The 22,012-nt window shown below is 42.3% G+C and overlaps 1 protein-coding gene across 2 annotated transcripts in view; it reads right to left on the reverse strand.

Annotated features, from left to right (window-relative positions):
• Window positions 1–1,530: 1,530 nt before the first annotated feature.
• ZBTB20 (zinc finger and BTB domain containing 20) overlaps window positions 1,531–22,012 on the reverse strand; it is a 395,593-nt gene continuing 375,111 nt past the window's right edge. For both annotated transcript variants that reach the window (XM_026853090.1, XM_026853082.1), the window contains 2 exons: window positions 7,661–9,286; window positions 1,531–3,030 (listed from right to left, as the gene is read on the reverse strand). In XM_026853090.1, the coding sequence (XP_026708891.1) occupies window positions 2,612–3,030; window positions 7,661–9,266 (2,025 nt within the window). In that variant the 5' untranslated portion in view covers window positions 9,267–9,286 and the 3' untranslated portion in view covers window positions 1,531–2,611. The remainder of the gene's footprint in view (window positions 3,031–7,660; window positions 9,287–22,012) is intronic.

The raw sequence follows: 22,012 nt of genomic DNA on the forward strand, positions 1-22,012 counted from the left end.
AGACATCCCATACAGAAGCTGCAGGTGTAAAGAACACGCAAAATGGTACATGGAGATCTATCAAGTCAATAGTTAGAAAGTTGTCCAGCATAAAAGAATGTCTCATGTGAAATGCTCAGTGTTCACAAGCAAAGTTTTGTAAACTTAAGAAAGCTTAATTTAAATATAGACACAAGTAGAAGCTAAACTAGCAATTTTTCTTTTTTTTCTTTTTTTCTTTTTGCATATTTTTGTTAGGTGCTTCTTCTCTGCCTAAAATATAAAGTCCAGAGTGCAGCTGGTGCAAATCCTACTTACGGATTTCAAGCAAGACAAAGATAGTGTCAGACACTGATCCAACTGAACTAAGGGCCCATGTACTTTGGGAGTTGGCTTTGGGGGAAAAATTCTCACACAGATGCACAGAAGACTAGGGAGAACACCAGCTCAAACACAATAAAACAAAATACAAAACACCAACATATATATGCAGATCAGGAATCAATCTTTCACACTGATCCTACATTCCTTGCATAGCTTTGCATATGCAGAGAATGCGGGATGTGGCCCTTCCGTTATATGTTTTATGCAACTGAAGAAGGGAAGATTATTTGCAATGGTAACATTTTAAGTTATTTTGGCATCAGCACAAATTACCAGGGGCAGGATCAGATTCCCACACAAATATGAAAGCTCTCTAGTGAGCAAGGCAGGGATGAGAGTACAATACAGCAGATTAATTCTTGTCCAGTGACCAAAAAGAAGGGAAATCCTAGTTATTACACACTTCCAAAACTTTCATTACTTTTTCAAATAAGAAGAAAAGACTACAGATTCTATCATCCCCCAAAACAAGGGGACATTGCTAGATAAATCTCTTTCTCAAAAGGAACTGCCCTTCAGCAGAAATAAATTCTGAGATGGAACCAAAAAAAAGAAACAACAGAACCTTGGTAAGAGCCAAAAAGAGAACCACGTAATTCAAAAACAAAGTAGCAGTTCAATGATACTGCAGGATGCACAAACTCTAGTAGATAATCTCACAGATGACTTCACAGAGCCCCTCATCGACCCAGGTAATTCTTGATTCCATTAGAAAAGAGAGAAAGAGAGAGAGAGAGAGAGAGAGAGAGAGAGAAAGAGAGAGAATAATACTAGAAAAGAAAATTAAGAAACATCCTTCCTCTTTTTTAAAATAAAAATCAAGATCATCTCCCCTCCCCCCCTCTATCTGGAAGCAGGTTAGCTAACCTTAACAGTCTCAATTTAAAATAAAATATATATTTTTATATATATTCATATATATAATAAAAGAGAAGATATTAGTGGCAGTGTACGCAAAACAAAAAAGAAAACAAAGAAAATTTACTTTTAACAATCTCACTTTTTTCGTTTTTTTTACACAAATACTGTTGTAAATATATTAAAAAAATCAGCATTCTATCTGGTAAACGTCACTTTTGCCCCTCTATAAAATTTTGAATTAAAAAAGTCCCAAGAACTCTTTTTTTTAATTATTATTCCCCTCCCCACCCACCCTCTATTCCTCTTTCTTCCACAAGAATAAATCCTGATGCAACTTTTTTTTTTTTTGCAAAGATTGTGGGAACTAACCCTTCTCTTGTACCTAGATCCATAGGTTGCAACCTCTTGATATCTTTGATTTTCCTCTGTGTTTCTCTTTGCCTTCTGTGAAAGTCCCTCTTGATTGTGCTGAGGCCCTGGGCTCAGCGAAGACACTGAATAAATTACAAAAAAGCCACCGTTGCTCGTTGTCTGAATCTTCTTGGTTTCTGCTGTAAGGTGGTATGGGAAAAGCAGCGGGGAGGGTGCGCCAGAGAGCGTGGGATGGAGCAGAATCCAGGTGAGGAACCTCTGATTCTTTTTCCTCACCCTGCAGGGACTCCACACTATCCAAGCCACACTGCCTTGCACTCCCCTCAGCCCTTTTGTGTGTTTGTGGATGCGTGTGTGTGTGTGTGAGAAAGCAGACACGTGGTGGAAACCAGCAGGGCCTTGTTTCCTCTGGTTGCTGCTCAACCAGAAGCAAAATATTCCACAGTTCTAACTGGATACTGTGAAGTCCAAAAGCGGTCAGCATTGTGAAGTATGTCCATTGAAACACTGCGAGCGGTGTACTTATAACGACAGTAGGCCTTGTAGATTTGTAATATATTTTGTTTTGTTTCTTTTTTTTTTTTTTTAGTGCTCTTCACAAGTGAGAAAAAAAAGAAATTGGTTTTTTGTTTGTTGTTGTTTTTTTTTCTGTCTTTTTTTTTTTTTTGTGGGTTTTTTTGTTTCTTTTTTTGTAGTAAAGAAGGGTTGTATTTAGAGGCCAGTAGCTAGAGATCCAACCAGTGGAGCTCATGAAGCACTACCTGGCCTTAAGGCCACCATCCGAGGGAGGCTGGGAAAATTATTATTCACCCAGCCTCCGGAAATGTAATGTACCAGCAGGCAAAAAACAGTTCTTCATGTAGTACAAAAACAACAAAACGAAACGAACCCAAAAAAAAGGAGGAAAACAAAGGTAAAAATGAAACAAAAATCATTTCTTAAATTCTAGTGCCATAGCTTTTTTTGTTGTTTCTATTTTTTTTGTTCATAACAAAGAGAGAGAGAGAGATTCTACTTATCCATCTGACACATGCATCCTCATGTGGTCGTTGAAATGCTCGATTTGGTCAAACTTAGCTGGACAGACAGAGCAGACGTACGTGGTCCCCTCCGTGCAGGCCACCACCCCGGCAGGGACAGCCCTCGCGCTGGCGCCGGTGGCTCCAGGCGTGCCGTTGGTGGCACTGTGCAGAGCCACATGCCTCTCCAGCAGGGTCTTGTGGGAGAACTTCTTCTTGCAGATGTAGCACTCATAGGACTTCTCCCCACGGTGGAGGCGCATGTGCACATTAAGGGAGCTCTTCTGGGTGAAGCGCTTGTTGCAGATACTGCACTGGTATGCCCTCACGCCAGTGTGTGTCACCATGTGTTTGATTAGGTAATCCTTTAAAGAGAAGGAGCGCCAACAGATGCTGCACTGGTGGGGTTTCTCACCTGTCCGTTACCAACAGAGAGAGAAAAGAAAGAAAAAACAGACAAAAAAAAAATTAAACCAGCTCAGTACATTTCTTTGCAACAAACTAGCGGTAAGTCTCAAGGGGGGTCTTTGGAGAGGTGCTCTGACTAAGAAAGAGTAATTCTGTTAGTAAGTGTGTTTTGATACCCAACATTTTTTGCAACCAGAGGTTTCAAAACGCCTTACGGAGGGGACTGCTAAGTATTCTCAATCCACATAGAGTGAAAGTGTGAGCTCAGGTGATTTCTTCAAGTTCACATAGTAGGCACTGGCAAAGACAGGACTAGAATTAAAAGCTTCAATGGCACAGATTCTTCTGCCTGTGCTCCTGCCTTTCTCCTTGCCCTCATTTCTAGACAGGTCTTAGTCAAGGTACTTTACCCTTCAGTGTCCCCATCTCCCTGTCCGTATGCAATAGAAGTATAGACAAAGCTAGTGATTAGTAGATAGCTTACCTGTAACACACTCATCTTGTCAAATTGCTTTAAATTTTCAGAACAGAAATGCTAGCGATTGCCAAAGGAATCCAACATCATAAGAAATTTACATTTATTGCCCTTTTTCTGGTCAAATCTCACAGCTGAAGCTGTAAGAGTAACTGATAAGGGAACCTCAGTACATAGAATTGCTTAGGCCAGCCAGTATCATGCAAAGGGCAACCTAACAGATAACCCAGGTGGCCAAGAAGGCCAATGGCATCCTGGCTTGTATGAGCAATAGAGTGGCCAGCAGGGACAGGGAAGGGATCTGACCCCTGTACTTGGCACTGGTGAGGCCGCACCTCGATGAGTGGGTTCAGTTTTGGGCCCCTCACCCCAACAAGGCCACTGAATGACTGGAGTGTGTCCAGAGAAGGGCAAGGGAGTTGGTGCAGGGTCTGGAGCACAGGTCTGATGGGGAGCGGCTGAGGGAACTGGGGGGGTTTAGTCTGGAGAAGAGGAGGCTGAGGGGAGACCTCCTGGCCCTCTACAGCTCCCTGAAAGGAGGGTGCAGAGAGGGGAGATGAGTCTCTTGAGCCAAGGAACCAGCGCCAGGACAAGAGGGAATGGCCTCAAGCTGCGCCAGGGCAGGGTCAGACTGGCTCTTCGGAAGTATTTCTTTGCAGAAGGGGCTGTTGGGCGTTGGAATGGGCTGCCCAGGGCAGGGGGGGAGTCCCCATCCCTGGAGGGGTTGAAGAGTCGGGCTGACCCAGCGCTGAGGGATCTCGTGGAGTTGGGAACAGTCAGGGTGAAGTTCATGGTTGGACTGGAGGATCTCCAAAGTCTTTTCCAACCAAGATGATTCTGTGATAAGCTTCCAGTGTAACAGACATGAAATTTAAATTATTTGACTGCCAATTAACTAAAACACCTTATCAGGTAAACCAGAGATATAAAATATTTATTGTTATCTACCACATTGTCTTGTACTCCCAGGGTTGTTGTAAAACTGATTCTGGCAAATCGTATAAGCGAACTCTGATCATATCCAGACAAACCAGTGACTACGAGGATGAACAGAAAAAAATATTCAGCTAAGCACATATGATTAGTTTGTCCAGACTACTCTTAATTACTCCTCATGCTCAGAGTTCTTCTGGGAGACAATGCCACAGCCTCATGTTTCATGGTATCAGGCAACATTTTCATGATATGCTGCTGTACTGATAATGTAGACAATACCCGACACCCTGAATGCCCCATCAAAAGCTGCTTTTTAATTTGTTTTCTGAATCACTTCTGGGATATTCCAGGTGTGGTAATTCATCATCCCCAAAGCTGTCAGGGAGAGAGATGATACCACAGCTCTGTAACAATCAAAATGATCCTCTGTTTTACTGACCGAAAAGTTATTTTGGTCATTCTGCAATTTCCCCTCTAGCAGATATTCGTTGTTTTTTTTTTTTTTTCACAGACACCCTGCTTCCTCCTTTTTACAGTCTGTCTGGCACTGTTTTAAATCCTGAAGAGTCAATCTTAATTCATGATGGAGATGCCTATCAATTTCCTTGGTTAACTTTATGTGTAGTAAGTCAGGTCTTCCAATATTATTCTTTACCTGACTCCAAATACACAATGCAGTGCACAGCTTGGGGTAGGGGAAATAAAGCACCTAATCTCAGTGAAGTTATTTGTGAAAAAGCCTTTCTAGCTTTTAGAACAAGGATGCTGGCAGATATATTTGTGTTCTGAAGGGGATGCTTTTCCGAATAACACAGCACTATCTACATAGTATTTTAGCTAATCATCCACAACAGAAAGATGGAGAACATAAACAGACACAAAGGGTAATCTTGGGATTCAGGGTTCTTGATGCTTGCAATCATACATTTTGTACCAGTCACGAGAAGTCGACCTTTTTTGTATATGTACATGTACATGTCTGCCTTAGATATCTAGAGGAATTTTTCATTTAAGTGATAATTATAGGTAAATAGGAGTTAAAAGTTTACATGCACACATGGAAGTGAAATCTATTGGATACAACAGGGAGGCATGACTTACATTCCTTCCATACCTTGGGCAATTTCTTCAGGTTCTACTCCATGTATGACAAACAGAGCATTTATTTAAAGATCTGACGTTAACAAAACCACTGCCTGGTGAGAGAAATATTTACTCTTTGTCTAAACCAGAATTTCTCTCCAACGTCAGAATAACCCGAGGGCTAAAGCAAGCAAAATATAGTCCTGAAGCCAGGACAGCTTCTTCTCCATGTGAGGTACATGCATCTCCTTGCTCTGAAGTATCATAACTTGACAAAGATAGGAAAGGCATTTTGGCTCCATCGTAAATAGGGTTACCTATACTGTCTCAAGAGACTGTATACTAAAGCAGTTGCAGTTGTAAACAAAAAGGGTGCTAATGTTGTGTTCTATGTATTTTGACACTGTCCTGCATGAGATCCTTGTCTCTAAATTGGAGAGACATGGAGTGGATGGATGGATGGATGGATGGATGGATGGATGGATGGATGGATGGATGGATGGATCACTCGTGGGAGAAAGAATTGGCTGGATGGTCACACTCAACGAGTTTCTGTCAACAGCTCAGTGTCCCAGTGTTGAGCGGTGAGGAGTGCTGTTCCTCAGGGGTGGGTGTTGGGACCGACGCTATTTAACATCTCTGCTGGGGGCATGGACAGTGGGATCGAGGCACCCTCAGCAGTTTGCTGACGACACCGAGCTGTGTGGTGCGGGGACATGCTGGAGGGAAGGGATGTGCCCAGAGGGACCTGGACATGCTGGAGAGGGGGGACCATGTGAGCCTCATGGAGTTCAATAGGGCCAGGGGCAAGGTCCTGCCCATGGGTCGGGGCAATCCCAAGCACAAACACAGGCTGGGTGAGGAGTGGATTGAAAGCAGCCCTGAGAAGGACTTGGGGGTATCAGTGTATGGAAAACGGACCATGAGCCAGCAATGTGCGCTCACAGCCCAGAAAGCCAACTGTGTGCTGGGCTGCACCCAGAGCAGTGTGGGCAGCAGGGCAAGGGGGGGGTTTCTCCCTCTCTCTTCCCCTCTCATGAGATCCCACCTGGAGTACTGTGTCCAGCTCTGGGGCCCCCAGTGTAAGAAAGCCATGGACCTGCTCAAGCAGGTCCAGAGGAGGGCCACAAAGATGATGAGGGGGCTGGAGCACCTTTCTGATGAGGACAGGCTGAGAGAGCTGGGGTTGTTCAGCCTGGAGAAGAGAAAACTCCAGGGAGACAGAGCAGCATTCCAGTACTTAAAGGAGCTACAGGAAAGGTGGGGAGAGACTCCTGATCAGGGGGTGTAGGAATAGGACAAGGGGTAACTTTTAAAATGAAAGAAGGTTGATTTAGATCAGATATGAGGAGTAAATTTCTTCCCTGTGAGGGTGATGAGGCCCTGGCACAGGTTGCCCAGAGAAGCTGTGGCTGCCTCCTCCTAGAAGGGTTCAAGGCCAGGTTGGACAGGGCTTTGGGCAACATGGGCTAGTGGAAGGTGTCTCTGCCTGGGGCAGGGTATTGGAACTAGATGGTCTTTAAGGTCCCTTCCAACCCAAACCATTCTATGATTCTATGATATTTTAAATTTTTCTTATTGAGTCCTATGTTTCTGTACTCACAGCTAGTGAAACATCTGACTTACCAAGATAAATAGCTTCAGTGGAGAAAAACTTTCTGAAAAAACTCCACAGTTACTTTCTTATAGCAATGTGTCAGATTTAGAAAATACGTGGTGGTGTGTGCAACACCCAGGCCTGGATCTACTGCTGCAACTCTACCAGGAATGAACTTGTCCTAAGCTCATGCCAAACATCATCACTTGAGTTTAAACCCCTGTAGCTGTAAAACTTACAGGGGGATGCCTTTCTTAGTAGATAGAGTCTTTCTTGAATCACTTACTACAGTTTCCTTATGCCATTTCTACTTAATGTTGTTTCTGCTCCATGCACAGTTAGGCCCCTGTAAAGGACCTATACATTTCTGCAAGGGCCCAACTTCAATGCAGTAAGCTCGGAAAGTGTTCAGTCATACCAGCTCCCTGGATGACCTCTCCCTCCTGTTTGTTCTGGGGCCTGGCAGGTTGGGAAATTGAATCTAAGTCCATGTTTGTCAAGGACTTTTTCTGGCTTCATGCATAAGCCAAAGGGAGGTAGACTTACCTGTGTGTACAAACATGTGCTTGACGTAGTTCTGTTTGGCGGTGAAAGTCTTGTTACAGAGAGTGCACTCATAAGGCTTTTTTTCACCTTGCCCACCTGCTGTGCTGTGGCCCGCAGATGGGGCCAAGGGCTGTGGGGCTGGCAGCTGGGCAGTAAAGGTTGACAGGCCAGGCTGGGACACTGTCACAAACTGTGTCTGTTGGCCAGCTAAAGGCTGGGGCAGGCTGAAGAGAAAAGGCTTAGGGCCACTGCCAGCAGACTGTGTGGTGAAAAGGGCAGGCAGGTAGGTGTTGCCAGCTGTACCAATGACCTGAGTGTTGCTGGTCAGAGTCAGTGGCATCCTCAAGTTGCTGGTGAGGGTTTCTGTCTGGCGTAAGTAGATCTGTGTGGTTGGCAATGGCTGGGCAACAGTTGTGTTGACAGAAGGCTGCAAAGCCCCCTTTTCGGTGCTGTTATTGACTGTGAGTACTTTGCTGTCCATTTCAACATCATTGCTTCTCTCTGGCGAGGAAGAGTTGGCATCTACATGCTGCTGCTGCTGCTGCTGCTGCTGCTGCTGCTGCGGTTGAGTGCCATCAGCAGGGATGTCATTTTGATCTGCTTGAGAAGGTTCTTGCTGCCCATCCCGGCCCAGCCCAGCCATAAACTGCTGCTCCATGGAATCGGGCTCAGTGCCAATGGAGGAACTGACTCCAGAGTCAAAACTCTCCCCTTTGGGCTCGCTCTCAGTGCCTTCTGCTTGGTCAGTGTCCTCAGTGCATTCCTCGGACTCATTGCGCTCAAGGATCTGCACTCTCTGTTGGCCATAGTAGTCATAATCATCCTCCATCTCCTGCTTAATATGGATGTTGCCCATCAGGGTTTGAATTCGGACAGGGCGTGGTTGCTTGCGGCAGTGTGTGGTCTCTGGAGTGGTGGAGAGGTACCGCTCCATCTGCTGTGACCGTTCGTGGATCCGGGTAATCCAGCTGGGGTCTTCCATGTGATGGTCCCTGGGGAGCCCCAGGGCTGTTTCATGGTGGCTGACCACAGCTCCGCTGTAAAAGGAGCGCTCCCCACTGCCATTTTGCATGGAACAGGCATAGAGGGCCGAATAGATTCTGTCCACACTGTGCTGTGAATGGCTCTGCAGGTAGCCAGACTCTGTGTCGGTGCTCTGCCCCGAGGTGCCTGATTCGGGTGTTCCCCTGGGTGTCTCCTGGCCAGAATCCTGAATCACCGGGTAGACCTCTCCCACATTTTGTGAGACAATCCTTGTGCACTCATCAATCACAGTCTTGATCTGCAGGATGCTGGCAGCTGTGAGGATTTGGAGGGCCTCTGACTGTGAGACCCGCAGCACCCCACTGTACATGAAGTCAATGAGCTTTTGCACAGACTGGACTGACACCACCGAGGGGATCTCGATGTCACTGTAGCCCAGCAGCAGTTTGTCCTGGAAGAAGGGGCTGCCAGCCGCCAGCACACAGCGGTGGGCGCGTAGCATGCTCCCGTGGATGCGGACCGTCACGTCACAGAAGTGGCCACGGTTGCGCTGCTCGTTGAGGGTCTCGAGCACAGAATTGCTGAAGTTGTGAAGGTTGATGCTATGAATGCGCTCTGTCATCCCCTTGCAACTGATGTTACCTGTAGCAAAGCAGGTGACAAAAAAAAAAAAAAAAAAAAAAAAAAAAAAAAAAAAAAAAAAAAAAGAACAGATTGAGTCTTCTCTTCTGCAGAGCCGGAGTCAGGGCACTGGTCAAGGTGACTGGTCAACAAAATAGATTATACTGTAAAAATCACTTACAAAGTCACCAAAAAGAAGACATCATCTCTTTAAGGCTAGAAGTAAACTTGGCTACTCATTTGCAGAAGCTCAACTCCTGAATTTTGGGGCAAAAGCAGACAAAGACAGGTGTAGCTGTGCCTAAATTCCAACCACATTCCTGGGCCCTGGACTTCCTATCAGTTTATCTGGCTTTAAAAAGCCTAGAGCCAGTCAACTGTAAACACTGAGCACATGGATTTTTGGGCTGTTCAGATGTGGAGCCATGTCAGAAAAAATCAGATTCTTACTTTAATGACCCCTTACACCAAGTTGTTAACGTAAAGAGTCCATATGAAAATGTGACTTCTATCTAGATTGGTATTTTAAGGATTTTGGATCCTGTGTTTTACAGTGCAGTTACTTGTATCAAAAAAACTGGCAGTCACTTTGTAAAATCGAAATCTGGTTCAAGATTTAGGCTGTAAATGTTCTGAAATCCCACGCACAGTTTTGTCTGGGGTTGTGGTTTAGAACATTTGCTACGCAATAGTGACAAACAGTCCTCTGTAAGAATCCAAAGCAAAAAGTTAACATGAGCTGTCCCCTTCATTTTTAGCATATCCCAAGTTCTGACTGGCACCAGAATGCCATCATATAAAAACAAATGTTCTCCTGCTGTTATTTACTTGACAGAAACTGGAAAATTACAGACATTTACTCTAAGGAAGACTTTGTCTTAGTTTGGCTGAATAATCTAAATAGAAAACAGTTTAGAAAAGCACCTGGTTAACCAATTTGGATACAGACCCAACATATCTTTCAAAATTAACTTTTACAAGTGACCAAAAAGTAACTTCTTAACCTCTAAATCCACTTTTCCCTATCTCCATCTTGCTTGCTTCTGTATTAATGCTTTTTCACTTTCTTGTTTTTTACTCATTTTTCATCTGTTTAGATTTTGATGGGTAGAAACTATGGTTTCACCTTTTAACTATGAAGAACCAACTGCCCTTTGAGTGGTAAACAAATAAAACATTATTATTTCTTTCTCTTAGCATTTGTAGCATGTGCATCACCTTGGTTCCCAGAAAAATACACATAGTAATGCAAAATCACCACTAGTATTACAGGAATTTTGTCTTGAATATTCCTACCAAAAGCTACAACACCTCTTGCCACAATTACTCGTTGATGTGCGAGAATCCAAAAATGAAATTTGGTAGAGAAGTGTGAGAAAATTAAACTAGCTTTTTGTCACTGTCTGTTTTAAAGAAATATACAGAGCAAATAAATGGCACTGGAAGCAGATTAATACACATGCCTTTTAGCCCAACAATGTCCCTCTGCTCCAGCCTAAGGGGTGCTTTACGTCTCAGACACAGGCAGTAGAACACTACTCACTGCAATTTGCAGGAAAATGTGTCATCCTCCCTGCTCTGCCTTCTCCTTCACATTTATCCACTCCTGGCGGTTCAAAGAGAAACTACTGTTGGACACAGGTGGTTATTTTAATTCTCTGAAGTAGCCGAATGATAAAAGGGAAGCACAAATGTCGGGAACTGGAAATCCTGATGGGGCCAAGCTGTCTGGCCAAGAAGTCTGATGTTAACAGATGTAAACCAGCCAGTATCAGAAGGGTAAGAATTTCCACGTGAGACTGGGATGCTCACATAGCAGAAACAAGGAGGAAACCACTAACAGTATCATGGAGGTTGTGATCTGTCTTGTTCATAGGCTCTGCTGGGAAACCTGAGTTTCCTCCTCTGCTGAGACTGATCCTAGGACTAGAAAAACATCTTAGAGAGTGGGAGACTTTCCTTCAAGGGCACTGCAACTATTATTACACAAAATAATGTACAGAGGAGATGTATTCCCTCCTTCCAGATAGAGTAATTCTCCAGAGACCTCCAGGGCAGTTCCACTTCCCCTCCCAACATGTCAGATCACATGAGCATTCAAAATGTATTTACATAAAGACAGAATCCTTGATCTGAAAGGAAGACAGCTTGGTAAAAGCTTTGTATTTGTGGGGAGATAGAAGGGTGGAAAATTAATGATAAATAGATGACACGTCTTTTCAAGATTGCTGTAGGCCATGGCAAGTGGTTGCATATTTATCTGCATCTCCCTCTGAGTGGTTGCCTATCAGTATGCTAGAAATCTTTCCATCAATAAGTATCATTCATCACTTGGTTTGACCCTAGGGTTCCCTCTTTATGCAAACATGTCTCTAAGATGTGCTTCTGGAAAAGGGAATGACCTCTAGTTTATGTTCTGCTTTGTTAAATGTAGTATTTGATAATAATAAGAAATATGCCGCAGTCTTTACACAATAAACCAAAAATCCTGGCTTGCACATGCACAAGGTGGAATATTCCACATGTACCAGAGATGCTACGGACAGGTGTCTTGACTTGAGCAGGTGCATAGAAATCTACTTTGTTCCTATGCACCTTGGTATATAAAATGAATTTTGTGAGTGGAACTTTGAAAAATACATCCTCAGGACAACTCCTTTCAGAAAGCTGAGACTGGATGACTTCTTGGGAAAGTGAATTTGGCCACTTATCCATAAATCATGTACAGAAAAGAGGAAGGGCAAGGTTCACCTGTAAGTTTCAGCAACCTTTCTCAGGTCCTGGCTATGGGAAGAAGGGGTTGAGTAGCGACAATGTTATTTGGTCACTAGCTAACTTGATGAACCAGCCAGCTGGGGTTAATCAAAGCTAAAGAAAAGAGGTTTGTATGCATTTATGAGAGTGATGTGAATAGCTCTCCTATAGGAACTGATCTAGGATGCACCTTGTGGTGTAGGAACTGGTCTGAAAGTCAATTGAGTCACTGCATAAAAAAAAATCCTCTCCTCATTTCTTTACTTCTTCAAATGAAATTGGAACATCTATCACTTTTTCAACTGAGAAACAACTGAAATTCCCTTCTTAAGGATAAAACAATAGGGGTGGGTAGAAGAAACACATAACAAATGATAAAAATAAGTTAATACAGATTTTGAGGATCTTTCTTTGAGGCCACCTTCCCTGACATTCAACACGAAAACCCATACCTATCCGAAGTAAATGCAACCAAATACTTGGCAGTAGTGTCAGAGATGCTACTGCATAAACCACAGCAGTATAAAAGAGCAGCTTTAACAAGTTCCAGAGATTGGTCTGTAGCAAAACCCTCTGTCCCACGCAGCTCTTCTCCCTCCCTGCAGGAAACTGTATCCAGATCCAAGTTTTGTGGTTGTCCCCTACTGTATGCTGTTCTAAGCTGAAAGTCCAAAGGCGATGCTCCCGGTAAAAGGTGGACTTGCCAAAGCAGGTTTGATTCTAAAGTAAATGCCATATTCTGACAAAGGCTACTAGAGGAGCCTTGGACAAGCCAGAAAGTGTCTCAGCTCTTCACAAGACCCAGCTACACATATGCACACTCACCTACTCGTCACTGCACAGAATGCCTGGCTCGGGAAAAAGACTTCTGTTTCAGTCTCTTCTCAGGCCTGCCACTCTTTTAAACCCGAGACAGTGGGAACCTTTCTGTGAAATTCAAGCGGTCTTTGTTAAGTGCCCCCCCCCCCCTTCCTTTTTTGTCCGGTAAACATGATGTAGAGATCCCAATGGATTTATTCTGAGAAACTCCTGTAAAATGGTTTTATCGCCTTTCTGTGAAGCAAGTTCTGATTGGAGGGGTATTCACAAACCATATAGGAAAGAATGGGTGTGAAAATGCAAAGGCCATTCTTACCCAGATGGGCAATGAATAGGCATTTGCCAGTTAAAAAAAAAAAAAAAAAAAAAGATATAAAAAGAAAAAAAAATAAGAAAAAAGCAGAAAAAAAAAAAAGCCCAGACAACTGCACAGATTATACACATTTGCAATCCTCCTGGGATGCAATTTGAAGCTGGCATGGCATAAAGGTGAAACATATTACTGTGCAACTTTGAAAAAAGCTCCGATTGCCCATATGCAAATGTACCGATTAAACTGTCAGGCTATTCACAGAAACATGCATGGAATTCATCCTCAACTAGTAAGAAGGAGCACAACGTGGATGGGAAAGGAAAAAACTTTTGTTGTGTACTACATGACTGAGTGCTTAGATTAGTGTTTCCCTGAATCTCATCCACCCCTCCCGCTGACTTTTATGCTATGGGCATTCAAAAGAAAGTAGATTTTATCATGACAATAACAATGACAACCTCTCCAAGTACAGTACCAAAGGGGAAAGCAATGGCAGAAGGAAACAGCAGGCAGTGGACTCCTGGAAGATGCTACAGAAAATGTGGAAATGCAGCAGTGAGGTACATCAAGCATGGCTTGAAGACAGTTTTCTATTTCCCAAAGCTACCATATTTACACCTACATAAAGCTAGAAAGGTATGGCTCATAAAGGTGATTTTTTTTTGTTTGCCAAAAACATTAAAAAAAAAAATCCAAGCACACACATGATATTGTAGAGCTACAAAGGTGTATGGAATACCAAAGGTTGCAGGCCACATGCAAATGGCTACGCTGTAATTTTACAAATGAATTTAGTAAGGTTTTTTTTGTATAGCCACTAGATGTCCCTTTCTGCAAAGCCAATGCTTACAGCTCTAATGCTCATAACCGAAAGATCTCACAGAATTTGATTTTCTCTAGTGTCCTTTAAAATTACAGTATCTCAAAGCTCACTGCACAGTAATGACTTACCATTTCTAGAAACAGAGCGATGATGAAACCACCACAGCTACTATAACTCAGCAGTAGCTCAGTGCATAGCCTTCACCTGAAGCAAAACTGCCTCAGATGCTGGAATCCAAGCTCTTTTTGGAAACTTACTGTGTGGTCTTTCATGGGAGTGAATGCCAAAGGCTCTGTCTTGCTTTCATACTTACGGGGCAAAGACAATAATTGTCTTCTATCCTTTAGAATTGGTAGGCTTGATGAGACAGATATAGATTGAGTTTTTGCCTCTATTTCCTGTAGTAGCATCTAGAAAATTGTCTGGCACCCCACCTCACTGATACTTAGACAGGATTAACTAGAACTAGCTTGATATTGTTGCCTAGTTTGTCTTCCTGACAAGCTTCTCAGGCCTTGCATTGAGAAGAATACACACTTTGAGAGACAGTAGAAAAAGTTGGAGGCATTATATCTCCTATAGAATGTGTTTTCGTTATATTCTTATCATCAAAATGACAAGTGCCTCCCTTGGTTGGAGAACAGCCCAGGCTAAGACAAAGACGTGGAAGTTAGGATTGGTAAGCTTTTTTCCTGCTTCTGGAGCTGTTTCTCTGTGCATGTCTAATCCAGCCACTAGTTCCTGGGAGCTACACAAACCTAAGCAACCTGCTGCTGCTGGAGACAAGCATTATCATCTCCTCCTTACTCTCTTCTTTTACCAGGTGTAGTTTGGGAACTCTCTCATTCCTGGTCTCCATACCAAGCACTGAACAGCCACAGCCTGCCTCCTGGCTGTATCAAAGGGATGCAATAGGTTCTTCAGGCATCTAGTCTACTCCTTTTTCTTGTGGTGGGAACAATTTACCTACATTATCTCTTTAGAAATTTGTCTAACATGTTTGCAAAAAACAACGTGGGGGATTTCCCCTTCCTCCCCAGACAGACTATATAGCAAGAATGTTTTCCTAGTATTCAACATTGAAACCAATTACTCTTCCTTTCCTCCTGCAGACACAGAGAGCTATTGACCACTTTCCTCTTTATAGCACTCTCATATATTGGAAAGTGCCTCATTTTTCTTCTTTAGACCTATCTTTTGTAGAAAATAGAAACTCAGGTCTCCCATCACCCTCACTGGTTATGTACTCTCCTCATTCTCACCTTCTGTCTTCTATCTAGTTTGTTCTTCTTTCACTTAAAATGCAGTTTCCTAAAGTGGATAAAGTACTCTAGCTGAGTGAGGTGAATGAAACAGTTGTCTGAGACACTTCATATATGATACTCTTTAAACATCACAAAACTCTACAGATTTTCCTTAAGAAAGGCCTGTCTCAGTAAAGAAACCTTAATTTGGAATGAAAATCTCAAGTCTTGCATAAACATGACAGTTCAGTGGAAACACAGCATTTCTATCACAACATATGAAAGCTACTATAGCCACACAATTTCCACAGGAAGTTTTCTCATTTCCATACATTAGTGTCTCCTGTTCCAAACTTAGCACCATAACCATGGGTGCTTTCTTCAGCTCCAATGACCTGATTTATCCCTAGTGATCAAGTTTTATTTTCTGTTGTTCTCAAGTTAGTTACTCTAAATAAAACTGGATTAACAGAGCAAAAATTCATATCCAGTGTTTCCATACACAAAATTAGTCCTGCATCAGGTTCCAACTCTCTGGGACCAAATTTAGTAGAGCAACATTTTTTCCACTCAAGCAAGTGACTTGAATTCAAATCCTGAAAACCTGGTAGTGGCTGACTGCTCAGTATATCTCAGGGATGCTAGAGAGGCTGATTTAGCCAGTCCTGCTCAGACTGATTCTCCCGAATATTTGGTCTCATTCTGAGCAGGGGCCTGCAAGAGGAAAAGCTTGTACGGAGTTTCAGGAACACAGAAGAACATTTGTATCCTCAGCAGGAGATCTGACCAGGAGCAGCCCTTGCTTTCTGTTGCTTTAAAGGTTTGCTGGAGTTTTCACCCAATCATCTGCTTGAACATCTTGAAAATCAGTATCTCCTTCTATAATATCTATCCAAAACAAACACCAGATGACACTACACGAATTGCCCTAACCCTACCAGATTGTTGTTAGAATCAAAATATGTAGCAGTCTACATTTAACAGGAAGTTCTGTATTTTTACCAGCACAACATCTATTAATGTGTCAGTAATATACTCTATGGAAGAAAGAATCACTGCGTTCTGAAAGCTGTCAAACTTCTCTAAATTTCATAGTCTAATAACTACATTTATTTGAAAGACAGAAATGCACGCACACACAAACACAACCTTATTCTCCAAGAAGCAAACACATCCATTAGATGGCTAATAAGAAAGAGTGCTTAAACTTTGTTCAGGAGGCAGGCTTTTTCTGCAGCCTAGAGAATGTTCAGCAAATTTCCTATGGATGATCTATTCAGTTAATTGCCCTGTCCCTTTTAGCATTTACCTAATGATGAGATAACCTTTTTACATCAAACTGAAGACTAAACCATAGGTGTTCTGTACATAAGATCGCTTCTATATCCAGTGGGCATAAATCACTAATGTCAAGCATAAAAGCCTCTATTTCAGCATACGCACTTGGGCAGCAGGCAGTGAATCACCTTCCCATGCTTTGCCTGAAAGACTGCAGGAGGAATCCACCAGCACTAACCCTGCTTGCTCCACAATGCGCAGGTGGCAATGTCTGTGCCTCTGTTTGCTTAACATGTAGAACAAGGACAGCATCACACATCCAATTCTGCAGAAGGACTGCCCGCCTTAAGTAATCTTAAAAAATTGTTTTGCATTCCTTGTGTAAAGGACACTACAGAGAGACCAAGAATTAATTCCATAGGCATCTTAAAATTTTGTTCTACCAGGCTAACAAAAATGAAGCTTTCACACTACTACTCTAGTGTCTTGATTCCTTCATAACCTCTTTATGGTGAGCATCCTACTTACAGCTGCATAACACCAGGTAAAAACTAGCTTCAATTCACAGCAGTCTGGTGATCAAGGGCTTCAAACCATTACAGCACATGCAGCTATTTTTAAGTTAAAGAAATACTCCATTTTTAGCTAGGGTATTTACTTTTCCCACTTTCACTCCAGTTTGCATTCTTGCTATTTTAGTAACTCCAAAGATACTTTAGAGTGACGAAGGTATCCTCAAAAGCCATTTTTATTCTCAGGCACGTATTCGGGGTCCAGTCCAATATACCTCCACTGTAAACACCTCCATAAATACACACACTCTGCTTCTTTCAGTTCCTTGCTCAGCCCTTGTCTGCAGACGCTCTGTGCTACAGCTATGCCATCACATCCCCCTAGTATAGACACGGACTACAGGTAAGGGATGCTTCTTCTGTAGGTATCTACAACACCTCCAAGCAACATATACTACATTAACAGAACCATGGAAGCTGTTCTCACAGCTGCATTAATGGGGATTTCAACAGGCGGGGCCATATCTTTACAAGGGTGTTAATTCCTGTACCTCAGCCAGCTGTAGCCTATTTACATTACCAAAAGATAGGATCACCAAATAGCATTTTAATGTTCTTTTTTAAAACGTGAAAGGAGAAAACTGTTCATACAACTGCCCTCTTGTAATTGGAAGCAGAGAAAAACAACGTGGCCACATGATGGCACCATTTCCTAGGAAGAGAGACAAGACTGTGCTCATCCCTTTTTCAGTGGGGAACATTTTCATGTTCTACATGAAGACTTGTTTCAACCGTGTTCTCTTATTCCCAGAGAGCTCATGCACGACCCTGCCAAGCCCCAGCCCGGCCCAACTGTTTTAATTGGCTATAAGTTTGGTTCTTTCAAAATCTAGGGGCATCTATGGCTGGTTTTCCTTCACAGTGCCAGGTGCTGTTACTCAGGGGGGACACTGCATTAGCACACCTGCAGCAGGACAGCCACCCAACAGGGAAGAGATGAGATGGTCCAGCAACACCGGTGAAGTTACGGTGTGAACACTCTCCACTCAACCAAAGAACGTGGAAGCTTCTTGGGAAAAAAAAAAAAAAAAAAGAATAAACTCTTTTGAAAATGTAGGCAAAGTGATGTGTTTTGCTCTTCTATTGTCCTGATTAGAAATTTACTGGTCATTAAGAATACCTTCACCTGCTTTTAAGGGCTTTTGCTTAAATCCTAATAGTGTATTTCAGGACTGAATACTGGTAAAGAAATTTGAACAGGAATTGATTTTGGTCATCTTGCTGTGGTGGACTACATAAACTTATATCCTCTCTCAGAAGCACTGTTTAGGGAGAAGGGTCTGGGGTTGGAGGTGGGAGCTGAGTCTGAAGGAGAATTGAATTAGAAGGATAATAGGTGCAAATATATTAAAACATGTCTCCAAAAGAGACAATTGCTATTCCATGAACTCTTTCACTTTTGCCCTGTATTGTTAGGTTTTTTCCCCCAGGCAGAAAGACAAGGAGGAAAAGCTTATCAGTTTGAGTGTGGTTAAATACAGTAAGCCTGAAAGCCTGTGGGTTTTGGTTAAAAGGAAAATATAGATTAAAACCTCTTAAGATAATTACCTGTTTAGAAGGTTTCTATTCAAGCTAGAATCCTCTACAGGGAGTGTTTGTAACAGTCTGTTAGGAAAAGGGTGCAGTCAGAAATGGTTGAGTTTTGTGGGAGAGCTGTTGCCTGGGGAAGAGCACTGCTTATACCCTCCACACTTCGAGAGAAAGGCCTTTCAATCTAGGAGATTTTGTTCTGGTCACAGAACTACTGCTTGATCGGAGAAACAAGGAACGGACAAAAAATTGCAAATGCCAATCCTCAGGGCTGGGAAAAGGATTATTTTCTCTCTTCCAGTGGCTGTATCTCAGCCCTGAGCAGAGGAAAGCCATCACATGAAAAAGATAGATTTTATTTGGTTATTTTTTCCATTTATCTTTTTTATCTGCTAGTGAAAGGGTAATTGTTAACTAGTATAACTGGGTGCTTTGGTGAATATTTCAACTTAGAAATATTGTGAGACAGATATTCATACTGGTTTGGACTGTGGCTTCTTTATTTTGAGTTTATGGGATGAATGTTCAGGCCTGCTTACAATTCAGATTTAAATATCAGTGTGAAACAGCACATGCTCATGTCAACAACGCTGAAGGCCACAGGGAAAATTTCTGTTCTCAGCGAGACCTCTGTAATCCCTGGGAGCAGACTTATTTCCAAAATCACCTACTTAGTTTTGATAGGAAGATAAATGTACAGCAGAACACTTTAATAAATGAAGGCAATAAACAAGAACACAGCATTCATGGGTGGCTTGATATCATCAGATGGATCTGTAGCATTAAATGTACATTGTCAGTTCCAGTGCTCTTTTTTTTTTCCCTCCCCCAAGGGAAAAGGCCCTGGAATTACATGTATACACAAGCACACAGACACCAACAGGTGATACTAATACAGTGCATGAGAGTTATTTCTCAGGTCTGCCTTCAGGCGCATTCTACCCTCTACTCAGCCAAAAACATTAGAGATAGCATCTGGGAGTTTTATTTTTGAGTACAGAGAATATGTCCTGTTTTGAAATGCTGCACAGGATCAAAGCACAAGGTATTTTTGTTAAAGTTGACATGGCTGCACACACAGGCATGAAGCTGTGGGGAGAAGTCCCTTGCTCTGTTTTTATTTCCTCTATCATCCCCCTTTTCACACAAAAATTGCTACTTTGTGGTTTTTTCCCTATCTAACATCAATAAATTACACGTTATCACTCCTATCACCTAGTTATAAAGAGCCTTTCAAGATTTTTAATAGATGCACAATATTGCTACACTTACATTTTCACTGGTTAAGAACTCAAAAATAGCTGTTGTGAGATTACTCTTAATTTATACTACTTCTCTCTTGTGGGCTTTCAAGAAGAAGCATTTCACCACATGTCACAGATTGATACAGAGTATATATTGCGCATCCCAGCCGGGGAGAGATCCTTTCAGTGTTTAACACAACAAAGCTGGGATGAGTAGGGGTTCTAGGATTTGTTTATCCTTCTTTCATAGGCACAGTTAATTCCTCAAGGAGCTATTTGTGTTGACAGATTAACTAGAGATCTTGAATTCTCTTTGTATTTCAGTTCCTGAGTGGTAGATACGTAAGACTAGATCTCATGTTATTTTAGCCCTGTAAATGACTCCACGGACAATGAAAACAGTCACAGGAAACATAAATGAAAAGATGGTGCAACGGCATTCCCTCTAGAAACAATAATAATTGGTGTCCTCAGGAACCCAAAAGCACAGTGCTAGCCAGAACATGTTCCCATGGCCCACTGGGCACCCAGCTGCAAGGCAAATACCCTGATGCAAATGAAGGAGTTCAGTGGCACTCCGATGACTCACAACTGACTTTCACCTATAGAGTAGATCAAACAACCCCATTTCTGCTGGAAATACAGTGGTTTTCCTCCACAACATCCCCTAGCACACTTTATAAATATCAGTAGGCACTATTAAATAGTACCTTGGTTTTATGTTTCAGGTTCCTTGGTTTTATGTTTCAGGTTCTCTCCCACTACCACGTTAAAGCTTCACTTCAAAAATGTTTTGTGTTTTTTTCTCATTTGAATACTGCTCTTGCCCAACCTTGTTCTAAAGTTATTGAGTGGGATCACAACACAAAGATTGCATGGCTACTCTACCATAGGTAAACAAGAGAAAAGAGAAGAAAGCGGCCATGGAAGCTTTAATGAAGAGAGCAAAAAGCTCTGATGCTACACAGTGCAGTGGTGAAAACAAACAGAAGGTGACCAAATCTGTTTTCACACCTGTAACTTTGGAGTTGTGTAGTTGTCACAAAGCAGGCAACTAATGCACCAGTCAATATTTCTCAAAGCATGGAAGGCGTCCCCCTGTAGCACTCAAGGGACTAACCAAGAGAGAGGTAAGCACTGAGTTATGCAGGGTTAGAACAACACACAGCAGGACAAAAGGAGAGTTAGATGTATCTGCTGTAGTTTCTTTCAAGTAAGAGTCACCTGCCAAACAATGGAAAATCTTCTGTGTTTGACTCTGCTACATGAAGTGTCTCTCTGCAGACCATATTAGGGAAATGGTAGATTTGGTTTAGTCTTCTCAGCCAGTTAGGACAGAGGAGATGACAGCAGTAGCATGCGTGGTTAAGGCATGAAATAACAATAATTGGCATGACTATGTTTGACATCCTTCAAGCAGATCATATAAAGTGGCAGTTTTGATACGGGCACCTTCAGGAGGAACAACTATTTAAAAGAATAAAAGAAGAGGAAGTTAAGACAGAAAGAGTCTGAAAGGAAAAGATAAGGAATTAAAATCCATAAGATCAGCAGGGAGGTGGCTGTAATAATATTTTATTAGAGTCTATATGCATATCCAAGGACAACAATAAAAAAATAAGGAAGTAGAAAATGCTTCAATGGTTAAATAACAAGGTATAAGAGTTCATTAAAGCTGAAAATGTATCCTTCCAAACATGGAAATCATGCCCAAGTGACACTAATAGAACTGAGCATAAACTGTAGCAGACTAGATGTAAAACAAAGATTAGGTAGGGTGAAGAGGAAATTTAAAGAAAAAAACACTAAAGGCATAAAGACAAATACTGTAATAAAACATTCTTTAAACCCATCAGACAGACAAAGCTTACAAGGCAATGACTGTACCTAAGAAGTGCTGTAGATTATGTGGATTGATAGATTAAGTAGGCAAGTAGCAGACTCAGTGGGTTAGCTAGACTACTGATCTATGAAAGCAGTAAAGGTAATCAAAGAGGTTACAGAAATTCTGCAGTGGAATTGACATTATTGCTTTAATTTTCAGAATGGAGGATGATGGAAGAAGCTAAGCTAGCTCAAGGGGGAGAAGAGGAAAGCACTGCTCTGGGGATTGTTACTAAAAAAAAAACCCAAACCACATACAAACCCAACCCCCCCCCCCCCCAAACCC

The sequence above is a fragment of the Athene cunicularia genome, assembly GCF_003259725.1.
Source record: "Athene cunicularia isolate RWA chromosome 1 unlocalized genomic scaffold, athCun1 chr1_part1, whole genome shotgun sequence".
In the NCBI taxonomy this organism is placed as follows: Eukaryota; Metazoa; Chordata; class Aves; order Strigiformes; family Strigidae; genus Athene; species Athene cunicularia.